At 43.3% G+C, this 17,299-nt stretch overlaps 1 protein-coding gene across 4 annotated transcripts in view; it reads left to right on the top strand.

The window, feature by feature from the left end:
* Nucleotides 1-13,048, top strand: part of Ubqln1 (ubiquilin 1) — a 38,783-nt gene extending 25,735 nt beyond the window's left edge. The window contains exons 7-11 of one of the 4 annotated variants that reach the window (XM_028771969.1): nt 5,645-5,787; nt 8,087-8,170; nt 9,333-9,448; nt 9,617-9,782; nt 11,189-13,048. In XM_028771969.1, the coding sequence (XP_028627802.1) occupies nt 5,645-5,787; nt 8,087-8,170; nt 9,333-9,448; nt 9,617-9,782; nt 11,189-11,341 (662 nt within the window). In that variant the 3' untranslated portion in view covers nt 11,342-13,048. Of the gene's footprint in view, nt 1-5,644; nt 5,788-8,086; nt 8,171-9,332; nt 9,449-9,616; nt 9,783-11,185 lie in introns of all 4 variants that reach the window. The other 3 variants (XM_028771968.1, XM_028771971.1, XM_028771970.1) reach the window with 3 other exon arrangements.
* The last annotated feature ends 4,251 nt before the right edge of the window (nt 13,049-17,299 follow it).

Genomic DNA, 17,299 nt, shown 5'->3' with positions numbered 1-17,299 from the left:
AACCTCATGAGCTAGACTCCCACTGGATACATTTCTTGGAGCATTCTTGACTTCAGAACCAAGATGCCCGTTAACCAGCTTTGGCTCACAGCATCTGATACCTCTCCAGCCCATGGCTTTGACCTCTGCTGTCTTCCTCTTGCTGACAAGGACACTTTCACTCTCTGTGCAAGTTTCTGATGCTTTCCCCTTCTATCATTCTTTGGCATAAAATGTAGCATTTCTTATTTTAACATGGGCTTCACTGGTTCGTACAGAGCCTGGGAGCTTGTAGTATATCATACTCTCGCTGTTGAGTCTCAGTGGGCTTCAAGGTCTGTGTGTATGTCAAGTGTCTAGGGTTTGAGGTGTTACTGGGAGCATTACCACTTTCCCCTTGATGTCCTGTCCTTGGTTTCCATAGAAAGAATTCAGACAGTGTTGTAGATGAAACATGCCAGGCAGTGGTGGCGCACGCCTTTAATCCCAGCACTTGGGAGGCAGAGGCAGGCGGATTTCTGAGTTCGAGGACAGCCAGGGCTACACAGAGAAACCCTGTTTTGGAAGAAAAAAAGAAGAAGAGGAGGAGGAGGAGGAAGAAGAAGAAGAAACAACAACAACAACATCCTGACATCCTGGGCTGGAGAGATGGCTCAGTGGTTAAAAGCATTGGCTGCTTTTCCAGAGGTCCTGAGTTCAATTCCCAGCAACCACATGGCGATTTACAACCCTCTGTAATGAGGTCTGGTGCCCCCTTCTGGTGTACAGGCATATATGCAGGCAAAACATTGTATACATAATAAATCTTTTTAAAAAATAAAAATAAAATAAAAATTAAAAAAGAAGCCGGGCAGTGGTGGTACACGCCTTTAATCCCAGCACTTGGGAGGCAGAGGCAGGCGGATTTCTGAGTTTGAGGCCAGCCTGGTCTACAGAGAGAGTTCCAGGACAGCCAGGACTACACAGAGAAACCCTGTCTCGAAAAAACAAAACAGAAAATTAAGAAAGAAGATGAAACATCCTTAAGAGCTGACAGTAAACAGTGGCTAAAGGGACCATTTTTGTTGAACTACATGTTTGTGCAGACGGTGGTATTTCTAAAGCCTCTAGGATATAAGTTTTGCTGGTGGTGGGTATTCTGTTGTTCATGTTACTAGCGGGATCAATTGATTAACTTTTTAAAAATTATTTTCATTTATTTTGTATATATGAGTGCTCTATCTACATGTACACCTGCATGACAGAAGAGGCCATCAGATCACATTATAGGTGGTTGTGAGCCACCATGTGGTTGCCAGGAATTGAATTCAAGACCTCTAGAAGAGCAGACAGTGAGTGCTCTTAACTACTGAGCTATCTCTCCAGCCCCTCACTTGAATTAACTCTTAAGGAAGATAATAATTATGTATCTTTACATATATATATATTTATTATATATATTTGTTATATAAATATGTAATCATCTATCCAGGAAGTTACTGCTGCGTGGTGATTGATGTCCTGTCTCCACCCAGGGCCAGAAGTACAACTCAGATTCTATTCCTTTAACCAAATATCATGTGACAGAGTAAATTTAAAAGAGTTAAAGAAGGCCAGGTTTGGTGAAGGTCAGCATTTGGGAGGCAGAGGGGGCAGATGAAGGGTGGCCTGATCTACAGAGTGAGTTTCAGGACAGCCGGGACTAAACATAGAGTCTTTGGTGAGGGGAGAAAAACAAATTAAATCTAGAAAAACAGGCATGTTTTACACATAGAAGGGACACCTTCACCTTAGTGTACCTAAAAGAGCCTTGCTACCACAGCATCTCTCATGGGCATTTCTGGTTTTCTCTTGTACAGTTCCTGTGTATCTAGACACAGGAGGTAAGGCCCAAGCTGGTTATAAGGTGACTTTAAGTCCTGCTCATTTCTTAACAGTAGTGTGTGACTGGATATGGAAGTTGCTTTTATTAAACGAGACACTATAGTTACCTTTAAAAAAATCTTTACAATGTCTCTCTCTCTCTCCATCCACGAGTACTAACACTTGTGGTGTCTGACCACAGAGCCCGTCAGCTCATCTGGAGCTACAGGCTGCTCGACTTAGGCTGAGAGTCTTAAGAACAGAAGTGCCCTTGACTGCTGTGACTGCTGAGCAGTCTCTCTAGCCCCTGTAGACATCTTGTTCTTAGCTATTGAGAGGACCAACAGTTCAGTGCTGAGGGCCCTGCCTACCCTTCAGTCAGCCCCAGTGACTTACTCTCCTCTGTGACGCTCCATCTGTTTGATGGCCCCAACACTTTTCAAAGGGCCATGTGCCAGGGACCAAGCACCTCTCTCATGTGAGTTCCTAGGACCCTACCGAGTCCCAGCACTTGGCATATAAATAGGAAGAAGTTGGGTCGTGGAAGAAATGGCCTTAATTACAAGGGGAGGACCTGCAGTAAAGGATTCTTGTATTTTGGCAGAGGAATATTATGATATGAAATGATATTCTGGGTGCAGAATTTAGTTCCAGAGAGTGTCATGAGGTTTCTGAAGACAAGACTGGTCTCAAAAAAGCTGGAATAACGCCATCTTTAAATCAAGAAATTGCTCTGTACTTTGATTCTTATCTTTGGAAGGAGATGAAGTGTTCTCACTTTAATGGCTCAGGGCAGTAGCTTTAATCAGATGGCCTCATTAGGAGGCTGTTGGTTTTGTTTTTATAATAGCGTGTTGTCTACAGTGACAACTTGGCAACTTTTAAGTTGGGTTTTTAATGTAACAAACATCTTGATGCTTTTAACACTTAATGTTGAGAATGTCCATCAAAAGAAATTAAATAGCAGAAGGACTGATTTTTTTCCAGTACATGTCATGCACAGGTGACACTCTTTTTTTTTTTTTTTTTTTTTTTTTTTTGGTTTTTTGAGACAGGGTTTCTCTGCGTAGCCCTGGCTGTCCTGGAACTCACTCTGTAGACCAGGCTAGCCTTGAACTCTCGAACTCAGAAATCCGCCTGTCTCTGCCTCCCAAGTGCTGGGATTAAAGGCATGCACCACCACCGCCCGGCAACAGGTGACACTCTTGACACTTGGCCTATACAAATTAGCTCTGAAAGTGAGGGAAATCTTAGAGCAGGAATTGAAAAGGCAGGATTAAGACTCATAGCCGGGCAGTGGTGGCGCATGCCTTTAGTCCCAGCACTTGGGAGGCAGAGGCAGGTGGATTTCTGAGTTTGAGGCCACCCTGGTCTACAGAGTGAGTTCAGGACAGCCAGGGCTACACGGAGAAAACCCTGTCTCGAAAAACCTAAAAAAAGAAAAGAAAAGAAAATAGTCTCTCCAGCTGCTGATGGTGATGCCTTTAGTCCCAGCCCTCAGGAGAACGCTGTGAGCTTAAAGTCGGTCTGTTTTACAGAGTGGGTTCCATGACAGCCAAGGCTGCACAGAGACCTTGTCTCAAAATAAAGAGAAAATAGTCTTACCTGAGTGGTTCTATGAAAAACTGAGGCATGTTTTGTTTTTTAAGATTTTACTTTATGCATATGGAAGTTGTGCCTGCACACAATGTGTGTATACTGTGTGTACCTACTGGATGCCCTGGGATGGTTGTGGGCCTCCGTAGGAATGCTAGGATTGAAACCTGGGACAGTGACAGCAGCAGCAGCAGCAGCAGCAGCAGCAGCAGCAGCAGCAGCAGCAGCAGCAGCAAGGATCTTAACCCAGAGCACTCTCCAGCCTAGAAGTTAAACTTCTTTGTCCGTTCTCACCTTGTGATTCCCTTACAATCTAGAACAGGACTCTATCAGCAATGTCCTTTTAACTTTTAAGAACCAAGAAGTCACTAATTATTGATGCCATGCCCACTATCCTTAATTCTTAAAAAAAAAAAAAAAATGTGTTCTCCCCGTTCCCATGTGCACTCTAGCTATAACTAACTGTGAGCCGGCTGCTCAGACCTGTGACTCCTGTGACGGACGAGCTGCAAACCACCTACTGGTTGCTGCACCAGTGAAGGAAGCAGTTCTAATGATAGGCTTCGTTAACTGTGTAATGCTTCTGGTTGTTGCTCTCCTGTGGATGAGGATGCTTGGGTTGGGGGTTGAGTTTGGGTTTTGTTGTTGTTGGGTTTTGTGTTTGTTTGTTTTTTTGTTTGTTTGGTTGGTTTGGTTTGGTTTGGTTTTTGTTTTTCGAGACAGGGTTTCTCTGTGTAGCCCTGGCTGTCCTGGAACTCACTCTGTAGACCAGGCTGGCCTCGAACTCAGAAATCCGCCTGTCTCTGCCTCCCAAGTGCTGGGATTAAAGGCGTGCACCACCACTGCCTGGCTTGTTTTGTTTTTAAATATCTATTTAAAAAAATATTCTTTTATGTGTGGGGATTTGCCTGCCATATGTGTCTGTACCTTGTACATGCAGTGCCTGAGGAGGCCCAAAAAGGAATTTTCATCTAGCACTGGAGTTAATGGGTAGTTGTGGGTTGTCATGTGGGTCCCGGTATTTGAACCTGGGTCCTTTGGAATAACAACCAGCTACTGTGAGCCATCGTCTTGGTCCTGCTTCATTTTTTTGAGACAGGGTCTCATTATGGACCCCAGACCAGCTTGGAAGGTGGCATTCTACCTCAGCCTTTTGAGTGCTGTGGTGCCGGGCTGGGATGTTGTCATGTGTCCAGTCAGCAGTGCCTGGGTGTGTTGTACTCTTTGATACGTAACAGGGTTTGCCATGTGTCCAGTAAATGGTGTCTGTGCGTTGTACTCTTTTATACCTGTACAACCATTTTTACCATTTCATTTGGTAAAGTAATTCACACTCTATCTACTGTGCCGTGAGCCCACAATGTTAACAGTTTGTTTCTCTTATTTTACTTCTTGCATGATTAATTTGCACTTGTAATTAAAAACAAGATACTATGGTGACTGGTTTCAGGTGGCATAGCAAGGCCGAATGAAAGAGGCAGGGTAGCTTCACTAGTTCAGCTCCCCTGTGCCTTCCTAGTGTGAAAGCACCCAGCAGTGGAATCGGCAAAACAATACTTACATCACTGAGTATGAATTTCAGTAGTTTCCACATTTCTATAAATATTTATTTGTAGATGTTTTTCTCTTAACTGTAAAAATGTAAAAACAATATTCACTTTGTGGGCTATATAAAAACAGATTGTGAAAGCCAGATTGATTTTGTAGACTGAAGCTTGCCAAATCGTCTTAAGATATTTTTGAACTCTAGAGTGTGGAAAAGCTAACTTGAAACTTGAAACTATAGAAACACCCCAAACCCAGGACTCACGGCAGATGAGAGCGATAGACGGAGATGCTTGAGTGTTTGAAGCCAGGTAAAGGGACATTAGCTCAGAAACCAGAACGGAAATGAAGAACGAAACAGTTCAGTTACGTTCTACTGGCATTTCCCTCTCAGTAGTACTATGTCAGACCTGTTCTCTCTCTATGTGAAGGAAGTGCGCTTGTTCTTTCTTTGTGCCTCTGAAGTGCGATGTCAGAATTCTTGTGCCTTGGAGCCGTTACTGAGCACAATAAAGGTTGATCTGAAAACTGAGCTTAGTAACTAGGACTGGGTAGCAGCTTTATTTAGGTATCAACACTTAAGTGTGGAGGAGGGGACGGAAAGTAACAATATACACTGTGTCTTAAAACATAAATGTATGTCTTAATCTATTTTTGTTTTTGTTTTTAAATAAAATTTTAGCTAGTATGTTCAACACACCAGGAATGCAAAGCTTGTTGCAACAAATAACTGAAAACCCCCAGCTCATGCAGAACATGCTATCTGCCCCGTACATGAGAAGCATGATGCAGTCACTGAGCCAGAACCCTGACCTTGCTGCACAGGTGAGCTTGTCATTGTGCTTAAGAGTATTCGGAACTAAATAGTCCTGCACTTCTGCTCTTGGCACAGTGTCTTGTGCCCTCTTAGAATACTAGCGCTGCAGACAGACTGCACCTCCAGCTTTGGGCCGTTTTAGATCAGACAGACTTGAAACAACGTCATTTCTGCTAGTTGTTGATGAGATGTGCTTTTAAAAACAAAACCAGGCGATTTTAGAGAGACTGCTCTGATCACTGCTGCTCGTGTGTGTGTGTGTGTGTGTGTGTGTGTGTGTGTGTGTGTGTGTGTTGTTTGGCGCTAGCTCTTTGAGTGGTGGTTGTGTCCCTAAATAGAGCAGCACCCTTGCTGTGCCTTCACAGCTGGAGGGCGTGGAACGGACTATGAGCACCCACCGTGGTCACTGCTCCTAGAACTCTAGACTGCTTTCCTTTACAGCACTCTCACTTACGTTAAAGACTCTCTTCGTTCATTACGATGAATGAAATGGCTTTTATTTTCAAAACTCTTGGGCCACACTGATACAAGGATATAGCAGATGTCGCTAAGGTAGGGTCCTTGATGATGACTCACATAACAACAAATAATGAGAGAACAATGCTTCTCGGGAACGTTAATCTTAAAGCGTGCATGTTCTGTGTTGTGTGCTTTTGAGAGCTGCTTTTGTGACTTTATTAATGAAGTGCTTGATGTTGGTGTGCGCTGAGCACTTTGTCACTTGGGTCCCTGCGATGTGGAGGTGTTGGAAGGGACCTGTACTTTCCAGTCTGCACTCAGTGAACGCTGAGTGTGCGCCTTGTCCTTCCCACTCCTCCTTAGTGAGCACACTCTGTCTGTAGAGAACCTGGGTGCTTCTCACCTGTTGTCTGTTAACTGGAAAGCAAACGCCTGGCAATGCGAGGCAACGCCTCTTCTGATAGAATACCTTAAAGCTTACAGTGTGCTCTGACTTCAGCTGTTCAAGTTTATAGTGCTTATTCTTTTGAAACTTAAATATTTAAAATATTTTAAATGTAAGAACTTAATTGTGGAATGGAGGTTCAGGTAAGTTAGGAAAATACAATAAGTATAATAAATAAAAAGATGATGTGTGAATGTTTGTGTGTGTGTATTCGTGTGTGTGTGTGTGTGTGTATGTGAAGCTTTTTCTATACTAGTTGAATAATTTAAGATGAAAGTAAATGTAACTGGTTAACAGCCTCGTAACAAAGGAGCATTTGCCTAGAAGACTTAAAAAGAGGCGTCCCCAACCTGGAGCAGCTCCTGGTAATTACTGCTTACTTTAAAGCACTCTGTGTCCAGAAGACACCACCTGTTTCCTGGTTAGATGAGGTTGAAATGAAACAGTCCACTTTGAAGGAGGGAGGGAGAACTCTTTTTAAACAGGGTTTACATACAGTTCTTATTTAGTGTGCTTTCCTAATTGAGGGCAAAGTCACCTCCTCCCAGACTTTGGACAGGTGGACAGGCCATCAGTAATCATTGGAAAGCAATGTGCAATGTGTCTTTTTTGAACTTTGTAGATGCCAGTTTGCTTATTGTGTATGATGGTCTTACCTTCAGACAGTCACCTGATGTTAATACTGGTCACATGTTGAGGGCTCGGTGTCCACGTTTCTCCTGTGGTGCTGGTGAGGTGCTGTTCTCATTTCTATCTCTGTGGCTGAGGTGTTTAAGCACTCCCCAGATGACTGTTGGTGCAAGGCTGGGCTGGTTTTCATCCAGCAGCTCCATCTCTGGCTGTTGAAGGCTGGTTTGTGGTTACTCTAGACCTGATATCAGGTGTTAGTAGTAGGCAGGGAGACACGTGGTCCCAGACCTGGGCTCTCTGTGCTTGCTGTTTGCGTGTTGAGGTTTCTAAGCAAGCCATGTTTAAGCTGTTACATACTGATGTTTCTTTTACTCTGTAGTGTAGCAGAAAGCATATTTTCCTGAGGGCCTGGTACTCCGAGGTCTTTTTCCTTTCAAAGGCAGAAATTCACCTTTGTTCAAGGAAAAGGAGACACAACAATTGGTTTTATTTTTTAGGGCACTGCATGTCATCCATCACCCAGCCTTCTCGCTGAAAGAGAAGATGCCTGCCTGACTTCCTTCCTTCTTTCCTTTCTTCCTTCTTCCTTCCTTCTTCCTTCCTTCCTTCCCCTCAGCTCCTTGTGGATGGAGCTTCCATGCCCTTTATTATTTCTGTTCTCCCTCCCTTTTAAGTGCCAGTTTAGGCACTTGGAGGCAGGTAGAATATTAAACCAGGTACATTACTTGTTTCAGATATTTCCAGTTAAAATTGTTTGAATACTTGCCCCATAGATGATGCTGAATAATCCCCTATTTGCTGGAAATCCTCAGCTTCAAGAACAAATGAGACAACAGCTCCCAACTTTCCTCCAACAAGTGAGTAAGAGAAGACGCTGCTGTCTTTGTAATGGTCTGCTTGAAAGGTTTGATGGTGAACGTGTCCTTCTACCTGGCTGACAGATAGCTCAGTGCACAGGAGCGTGGGATGCCACCCACGGGTAGACACTGAGCCTGACCCTCCTCGGCCCATGTCACTCCTCCTATGAGGAGAGAACCCTGTTGCCCCTGCTCGTGAGGATTTAGGGTTCTGAACGCCGCGTTGCTATCATAGGCCATTTCCCTTCACTGTGCTAACCTTGAAGTGCATCTTTATATACACTGTACGGTTTGGATAGTTTTGAGTGATAGGAAAGTGGTACCCTCAGGTTGGCTTTTGTTGTAATGTCTCATTTTCTTCCAAATTAGTAGAATGCTTGTTCTCTGGGAATAGACCTCATTTCCTCATAATCAGAATTAGTGAGGTTAAGACTGTCAGTGTTGTCACCTTAGGAAGGTTTAAAAAAACACTCCCCACGATTGTCACAGTGCTATTTAAAAACATAAAAGTGGTGTTGGTGTTTTTGAAACTGATAGTTGTTGGGGTTCTTACCTGATTGAAGTCATGTTAGGCAGCAAGACATTACCCACGGTTAGAGGCCGTCCTTGTTCTATTGGAGTGGTAGAAGCTCCCGCCAGCAAATCATCATCCACGGTTAGTGACTGACTGTCCTTGCTCTGCTGCATAGTAGAAGCTCCTCCTTGTCTGTCAGGTGTGGGGATTTGAAAGCCAAGAAGTTAAACTAAGGACACTGCATTGATTACAGGTTTGCAACGGTTGTTTCCGATGGCGACTGGTAAGGTGGTTAGATTAGCAGTAGACAAGGCGTGGTCACCAGGTTGCCACCATCTAATAAATCTGCGTTTGAAATTGCATAGAACTTTTTTTTCTTCTGTTGGAGAAAGGGGACATGTGGCTTCTGGGATTGTTCCTTCTTGTCTTTGCTCTGTTAACAGCTTTTGTGGTAAGCTTGGTAAAGAATGGGTAATAGTTTGTGTATAGAATTTGCTGTCAAAGAGGAGGGTTTGTGTTCATTTTGGGAAGAAATATGGTGTCTGGGTGTAAGGTTTTAGATTTTCTTCAAAAAACATTGCAGAGTTAGAAATATGCACCGCCTTGCTTTCAGTTCTTTGGTAACCATTGGGCTTCCTTGCTCCTCAGATGCAGAACCCTGACACACTCTCAGCCATGTCCAATCCTAGAGCCATGCAGGCGCTGCTGCAGATCCAGCAGGGCTTGCAGACGCTGGCCACAGAAGCTCCCGGCCTCATCCCAGGGTAGGTTCATTCTCTGAGAATTCTAGATTTAATATTATTCTGCCTTTTATTTTGGTTATTGAGTTGTTTTTAGTCACTTTTCAACATTACATCTGCTTGTTTTTAAGAAAATAACCTAGCCAATATTGTGTAAGTGTAACCTGATGGGGTTGCCTGTGCTTTCTCTAGGTTTACTCCTGGCTTGGCAGCGGGCAATTCTGGAGGCTCTTCAGGAACCAATGCACCTAGCACTGCACCTGGTGAGGACACGAACCCCCAAGGGAGCACTGCTGAGCCAGGCCACCAGCAATTCATCCAGCAGATGCTGCAGGCCCTGGTTGGGGTGAATCCTCAGGTGACGATGCTTTTCTCTACAAACTTTGCTCTCAAATTTCCAAAAAAGGCAAAAAAGAACACAGCAGCCACTTCCTGTTCAGAGTAATGAAAAGTACTATTCAAGGATAATAAATCTAAACACAAAACAGACGTTATAAAAATCGTGAATTTTGTTGCTATACCACACACATAACAAGGAAAGGAAAGAATTCTTCAATCTAATGGCATAGTATTTAGAAGGGGCCTTGTAAGATAGGAGTTCTGAAGTACTTTCTTCAAAGCCATTTGAAATAAGTTTTATATCAGGGAGAATCTAAAAAAATTGTCAGGGTTTAAGAACCGCTCTATCTAGGCTTCCTGTTGGAGTCTGTCTGCTACTCCAGCACTTCCTGTGTGTGGTGGGCCCCTTAGTGTGAGCACTTACTGTCTTTGCTAAGAGTTGACCATTAAAGGGGCCTGGAGAAAAGGCTGGCTCAGATGTTAAAAGCACTGGCCTTGCTTCCAGAGCACCCAGGTTCTTTACCCAGCATGCATAGGGCGAGCGGCTCAGAGCCATCTGTAACTACAGTTACAGGTAGTTCATCGAGCTTCTGTGGGCAGTAGGCATGCTATCAGGCTAGTCAGTATTGGAAGTATAGTTAGTATTAATACAAGAGAAAGTGTCCAATTCTAAACTCTGCATGGCTTCTGCTAGTTCACAAGTCTCTGAAGTAGTGAAATATATTAAGCTTGTTTTACCTTTTGTGGGAAAGGGGGAGGGGCTTCAGGGGATCAAATCCAAAGCCCTTGTGTGCTCACTACAGCCTGTGAGGTATTTATTTATTTATTTATTTATTTATTTATTTATTTATTTATTTTGAAGGCATATGGTTTAGGAATAAACTATTCTAAAATAAAGTGCTAATCAGCTTTTAAATATGATGGATATTTATAAATTATTTTTTAAATCTTTTTTTAAATGTAAGTACACTGTAGCTGTCTTCAGACACCCATAAGAGGGCATCAGATCTCATTATGGATGGTTGTGAGCCACCATGTGGTAGCTAGGATTTGAACTCATGACCTCCAGAAGAGCAGTCAGTGCTTTTAACAGCTGAGCCATCTCACCACCCCCTATAAATTATTTTAAATCATATTTTGCTCACTTGAAGTAAATACGCAATATAAGTGTAAGGATAAATTATAGACTAATGCCTGGAAATTATTTTTTTAAATAATTGCAGATGGCTTTGTGTATTTTAGATAAGTCCGTTCTATTTAATAAATGATCAAATACAGTGGCTGTATCTCAAGGCACAGGTAGCAATTTAAAGCAAGCTCAGCAGCCCGGCACACAGTGTGTAGAGTGCAGTTGATGTTTAAAGGTGTCTTGGGCAAGCATAGAGAGGCTCTCCTCAGCTTGTGCCTCATTGTTCTTTTCAGCAGCTGCAGAGTCCAGAAGTCAGATTTCAGCAGCAACTGGAACAGCTCAGTGCCATGGGATTCTTGAACCGTGAAGCAAACTTACAAGCACTGATAGCAACAGGGGGTGACATCAATGCAGCAATTGAGAGGTTGCTGGGCTCCCAGCCGTCATAGCAGCATTTCTGTATCCTGAAAAAATGTAATTTATTTTTGATAACGGCTCTTAAATCTTTAAAATAACCTGCTTTATTTCATTGGGATTCTGTGCTGTTATAAAGGAAACCAATAGGAAGTATCTGGAGGTGGAGTGCAGGAAGACGTGCGGGTTTCTGTGTCTTTTTGGAACAGTGGGAATCAATGTTTCTGGTTAAGGCTGCTGCATGCATCAAACACTTGGCATTTATTGTAATTTTTTTTTTTAATATCACCTTTTCTAATTGGGTGAACAAATTTTTGTCCTGCATCTGTCAAACTAACTTGCTTTTTAAACATAACCAACCCTATGGTAGTAATTTATGTAGAATAAAGGCATTCAAAAGCAGATCACTCGCGCTCCATGATTTCTGGTACACTAGTGCTTATTGTGACTTTGGCATGTACTTTGCAAATAATGCTGTAAGATTTATACTCCTGACAATTTTGTTTATTTGTATACAATACAAATTATTGCACATTTCTAGGCCATCTAAGCAAAATGTCTGTAACCAAAAAAGTACAATAAGGATTCCTAATTGTGTAGAATCTTACAGCATCTTTGATAAACATCTCTCAGCAGAAGTGCCATTTAGTCAGTGTGGAAAATAAAGAAAAACTAATTCTGGTTATCTCTTTAGGGACATTTAATTGTACAGACAACATAATGTAACAATATCTCAACATTATATAATGGCTGTAAATGACCTTTATTTGTGCCGACAGAAGGAGCGCTGTAACATACTCTGATGTGTTTGCTGGGCCTTCCTGCTCCCCATAGGTGTCTAAGCAGCACTGAGGTTTATTGAAATGTCACTTTCACTGGAAGTGCTGATGTTTCCGTTTTAATTGCCATATAAAAGTAGAGCTGTCTCTTGGGTTTATCAGCTTTTTCATTCATAGGCAATACCTGGATTTTAAATGATTAGTGAGCCACTTGTTTCTCAAGTGTTTGGCTAGTTCTATTAAGAAATAGTTGAATGTCTGTGCTGTTCGGAGCCGCAGAAGGGGGTGGGGGAGGGGTGAGACAGAATCTATTCTAGATTGGGCCAGCCTGAAGTAGGTAATAGTGGCAACTAAGATTCTGTGAAGATTCTATGCATATAGTAGTGTCAGTCGGGTGAAAAAGAGCCGTTTTAACAATTTTGAGTAAGTTTGGCTATTCTATAGCCTCTTTCTTTCTTCCCCAAAGACGTTCTACTTGCCTAACTCTCAAACTGTTGGGGTGATACATTCCTTTGGGACCAATTAAGATAGAACGTTAGGGTCGGTGGTACCTGACCGACTCTGTTCAGTGTTCTCTTAGGTCACTGCATTCTCTCCTGTGTGGTTGCCCGAAATTATAATGTCAAATAATCTAAGTGAACTCAGACACATCAAATCAAGGGAAATAGAAGGTGGATTCTACAACTTCTCTAAGTTGCTTGATATTAAAAGGTTGAGAGGTAGGTTGGCCCCAGACTGTACACTTTCTGACACTTTCCCCAGGAAGAAAACATGTACAAAGGTCGGGGTGGAGGCATGACTGAGGAGGTCGGCACAGTGTGCATGTGTCTGCTCTCTGCCTTACACCTCAGTCTGTCTCGTTGAAAGACTTTGTACTGGTGACTGGCAATATGCAGGCGGGGCAGTGTCAAAAGCAGTTTGATTTATTAATCACCAAATAACAATAAATCTCCAGCTTTTACACTTGGCTGTCTCGCCTCTTTTGTAGAAAAATGTCTTTGCTTTTTCTCAGTATGTCTTAATGTAAAACCTATTTTGTCTACCCAGATTCTGTCAAAAGTTAGAGATTTCTTTTGTCGGGGAGCTGGGTAGTGGGAGTGTACTCCATTAATCCCAGCACTCAGGAGGCAGGGGCAGGCAGATCTTTGAGTTACAGGCTAGCTTGGTCTACAGAGTGAGTTCCAGGATAGCCAGGGCTACACAGAGAAACACTATCTGGAAAAACAACAGTAACAACAAATTGTTTTGTGGGCTATGGGGGTTGGTTTGTCCATCAGAGTCTTAACTTTATAGCGGTGGCTACTCTGAAATCCATTATGTGTCCCAGACTGGCCGTGAATCTGCACTGGTCCTAAGTAGTGAGAGAACAGATTCGAGCCATCCTAACCTCCAAGTACAGGGTTACTACACTGAGCTGCCTAGTAGATTAGTTAGGTCTACTCAGTGTGCTTTTGGCTTGATGTCTTCAACTCACAGTAGGTATATTTAGGAATGAGCCCCATGTAAGAACAGCGGTGCCTGTGGTTGGGACTCTTAGAAGGGTAAAGAAGGTGACGCGTGCAGACGGCATTGCCTGCGTGTGGGCATGGGTTGTTCCTACTCTGGGTCCTTAGAACACAGAGAAAAGAATGGACTGGGTGAGATTTAAACTCTAAACCAAAGTTACCAAATAGAAAAAGTGTTTCTGGGCTGGAGAGATGGCTCAGCGGTTAAGAGCACTGACTGCTCTTCCAGAGGTCCTGAGTTCAAATCCCAGCAACCACATGGTGGCTCACAACCATCCGTAATGAGATTGGATGCCCTCTTCTGGTGTGTCTGAAGACAGCTACAGTGTACTCATCAATACAATAAATAAATAAATATTTTAAAAAAAAAAAAAAAAAAAAGAAAAGAAAAAGTGTTTCTAATGTCAAGCCAGGGCTGCTGTGTGCCTGTAACTTGGGGGAGGTCCAAAGTGTGAGGGCAGTCTGGATAAACAATAAGATCCCATGTGTCAGAAGAAAGGGGAAAATACATCTTGGATTTCAAGTTTGGCTTGATGAATAGTAATGAAAGAGATTATTAATTAGACAGGGCCTTACCATGTATCCCTGACTGGCCTTGAACTCACAAAAGATTCACTGGCCTCTGTGTGTTTTGTTTTAACTAATAGTATTTCTTTTTATTACGGGAAAGCAGCTGCATGTAATTAAAGACAGCCTGTGGAGATAGACTGAAGTTGTTACAGGGTAATGTAACAAGGCCATAGAGTGCATTGTAGAGAACAGAAACCTCTCCGGAGCATAGTTTATCTGCAGTCTGGCTCATAACTATGCCAGAAACTTATCCTATTCCTGAACTTCAAAGTTAAGTAAGTATATACATGGAAATGTTCATTATGGTAACAGAAATCTCTTTATGTTGGAAGCATCTCTGTCTTGGCTACGTTTTACTGCTGTGAACAGACACCATTGACCAGGCCAGCCCAGTCAGTCAACGGGTTCTCTAGCACAGGAGTGAGGATTAAAAAGAAAGAAGATGATTAGACAACATTGAAGCATGACCCCAGTCAGTTCTGAGACTGAAGGCTGAGGCGGGTTTATTTTTTTCCCATTTTTAATGCTTTTAAGCCATTTTTTTATTACATGCAAGTATTTAGGTCAGTTCTAGGTTGAGGAACTAGCAATACAATAAATGCAAATAGTCAAGGAACAAGCAAGGCATGAAGCAAAGACCCATGGTCATGCCTGTGATCACTGTTTCTAAGGGCCCATCAGGATGACCAAAATATCTGAGCCTATTTCCCTGTCCTAGCCCACAGTCATTCATCCCTGAAGCCTACTTCTTTATTCTAGCCTAAGATTTAGATTCCTGCCTAAAGCCCATTTCCTTGTCCTTGGCCAATGTCAGATTCCGGTCAAGCAGCCCCAAAAGTTCTCCACACACCAAGGCAACTCTTAAAAAGGATAACATCTAATTGGGGCTGGCTTACAGGTTCAGAGGTTCAGTCCACTATCATCAAAGTGGGAGCATGGCAGTGTCCAGGCAGGCCAGGGGCTGGGGGGGGGGCTAAAAGACTGGGTTCAGGCAGCTAGGAGGAGGGTCTCTCAAAGCCCAGCAATACACTCCCTCCAACAAGGCCATACCTCCTGATAGTGCCACTCCCTGGACCAAGCATATTCAAACATATTCAGAGCCCCCATAGCTTGTTCAAACACATGAATTTGTGGGGGCCATACCTAAACATAGCATAACAAAAAGGTACATTTAGTCCAATTTCCAAAGTCCCTATAGTCTATGGCAGTTTTAACAATGTTAAAAGTTCAAAGTCTCTTCTGAGATTCATCCAATCACTTAACTGTGATCCCCAAAGCAAGACAGGAAACCAGCTGGGCAAACCCTAAACTCTGCATCTCCATGTCTGATGTCAAAGTAGTCTTCAGATCTCCAACTCCTTTTTCATCTTTGTTGACTGCAACAAATTTCTTTCTCCTGGCCGGGCAGTAGTGGTGCACGCCTTTAGTCCCAGCACTTGGGAGGCAGAGACAGGCGGATTTCTGAGATCGAGTCCAGCCTGGTCTACAGAGTGAGCTCCAGGACAGCCAAGGCTACACAGAGAAACCCTGTCTCAAAAAACCAAGAAAAAAAATTTTTTTCTCCTGGGCTGGTTCCACTCCCCAATAGCAGCTTTCCTCATCAGCTATCCCATGGCTCTGGCATTTCTAACATCTTGGGGGTATCCAAGGCAACTTCAATGTTACAGCTTCTTGTTCAAATGTCTGGGATCCACACATGATCTTCTGGAATCTTCCAAAGGGCTGGCATCACTTCTCCAGCTCTGCCCTCTGTAGCACTCTAGACTCTGGTTGACTCCACTCCATTGCCGCTGCTGTTCTTGGTGGTCATCCCATGATACTGGTGTCTCCAGCACACTGGGGTCTTCCACTGCAACTAGGCTTCACCAACATCCTCTCACAGGCTCTCTTTATGGTGCCAAGCCTCAGATCCTTTGCATGACCCCTTCAGTCCTGGGCCATCAACTGCAACTGAGGCTGCACCTTCACCAATGGCCTTCCCTGACCTTTCACAGTGCCAAGCCTCAGCTGCTCTTCATGACCCCTTCATGCCTTCAAAACCAGTACCCCTGGGTGACTCTTACACATTACCAAGTCCAGCTGCAGCAAGAGGTACAGCCTTGGCTATCTCTGGAACACAGTTCCTTTGTGCTCTCAGAAAACACAGCCCAGATTTCATCTCAGTGACGTGGGTCTCTTAATCGCTAATTTCCTAGCTCTAGCTAACCAGCATCAACTGTCCCTGTAGTCCCTTCTATTCTTTACTCTTCATAGCCAACGCTGCCAAGTTCTGCTGCTTGAGCTAGAACATGGCCCCTTGTTCTATTATCATGAGCTTTCTGTTTTCCAACTCCTTCACTGCCTAAGCTTGGCTGTCCTGGAACTTGCTCTGTAGACTGACCTTGAACTCATAGATCTGCCTGCCTGTCTCCTAAATGCTTGGATTAAAGGTGTGTACCACCACACCTGGACTTAAGCTTTTCTTCATCTGGAAATTGCTCTGTCCCAGCCTGGCCTTGAACTCAGAGAACTGCTTGGCTTTGTCTCCTGGAATAAAAAGTGTATACCACCAGCCGGGCGGTGATGGCGCACGCCTTTAATCCCAGCACTCGGGAGGCAGAGACAGGCGGATTTCTGAGTTCGAGGCCAGCCTGGTCTACAGAGTGAGTTCCAGGACAGCCAGGGCTACACAGAGAAACCCTGTGTCGAAGAAAAAAAAAAAAAAAGTGTATACCATGCCTGGGCCTAAGGTTTTTCATGGCCACTGTTCCTCAAGATCCAGATAAAAAAAAGCCTATGTTTTCCAGCCTCAAGATCTGATCACTAGTGTGTCCTCCATTTCTGGATTGTAGTTCATTCCAGATTAAAAATTCAAACTGTATCTTGTTCATCTGCAAACACAAGCAGTAAATTTAGCTGGGTGGGATCTTGCCCTGAGATAACCACTCCCTTAGTCTTTTATTTCCTTGAACACAGGATTCAGTTCCATTTTACTTCCTGGTGTCCCATTAGTACTTGAACTATACATTTTATGTTTTTCCTTTCTAAGCTTGCTACCCTTATTCAAAACATTTTTCATGAGACTAAACTAGAGAATTCTTTACCTTAGCCTCAGGTAGACTCTTCAGAAAAGGACAAAAAAAAAAAAACCCAGACATAT

This window comes from Grammomys surdaster, unplaced genomic scaffold (genome assembly GCF_004785775.1).
Source record: "Grammomys surdaster isolate TR1022 unplaced genomic scaffold, NIH_TR_1.0 211, whole genome shotgun sequence".
Lineage (NCBI taxonomy): Eukaryota > Metazoa > Chordata > Mammalia > Rodentia > Muridae > Grammomys > Grammomys surdaster.
This window is presented reverse-complemented; position numbering and strand designations above follow the sequence as displayed.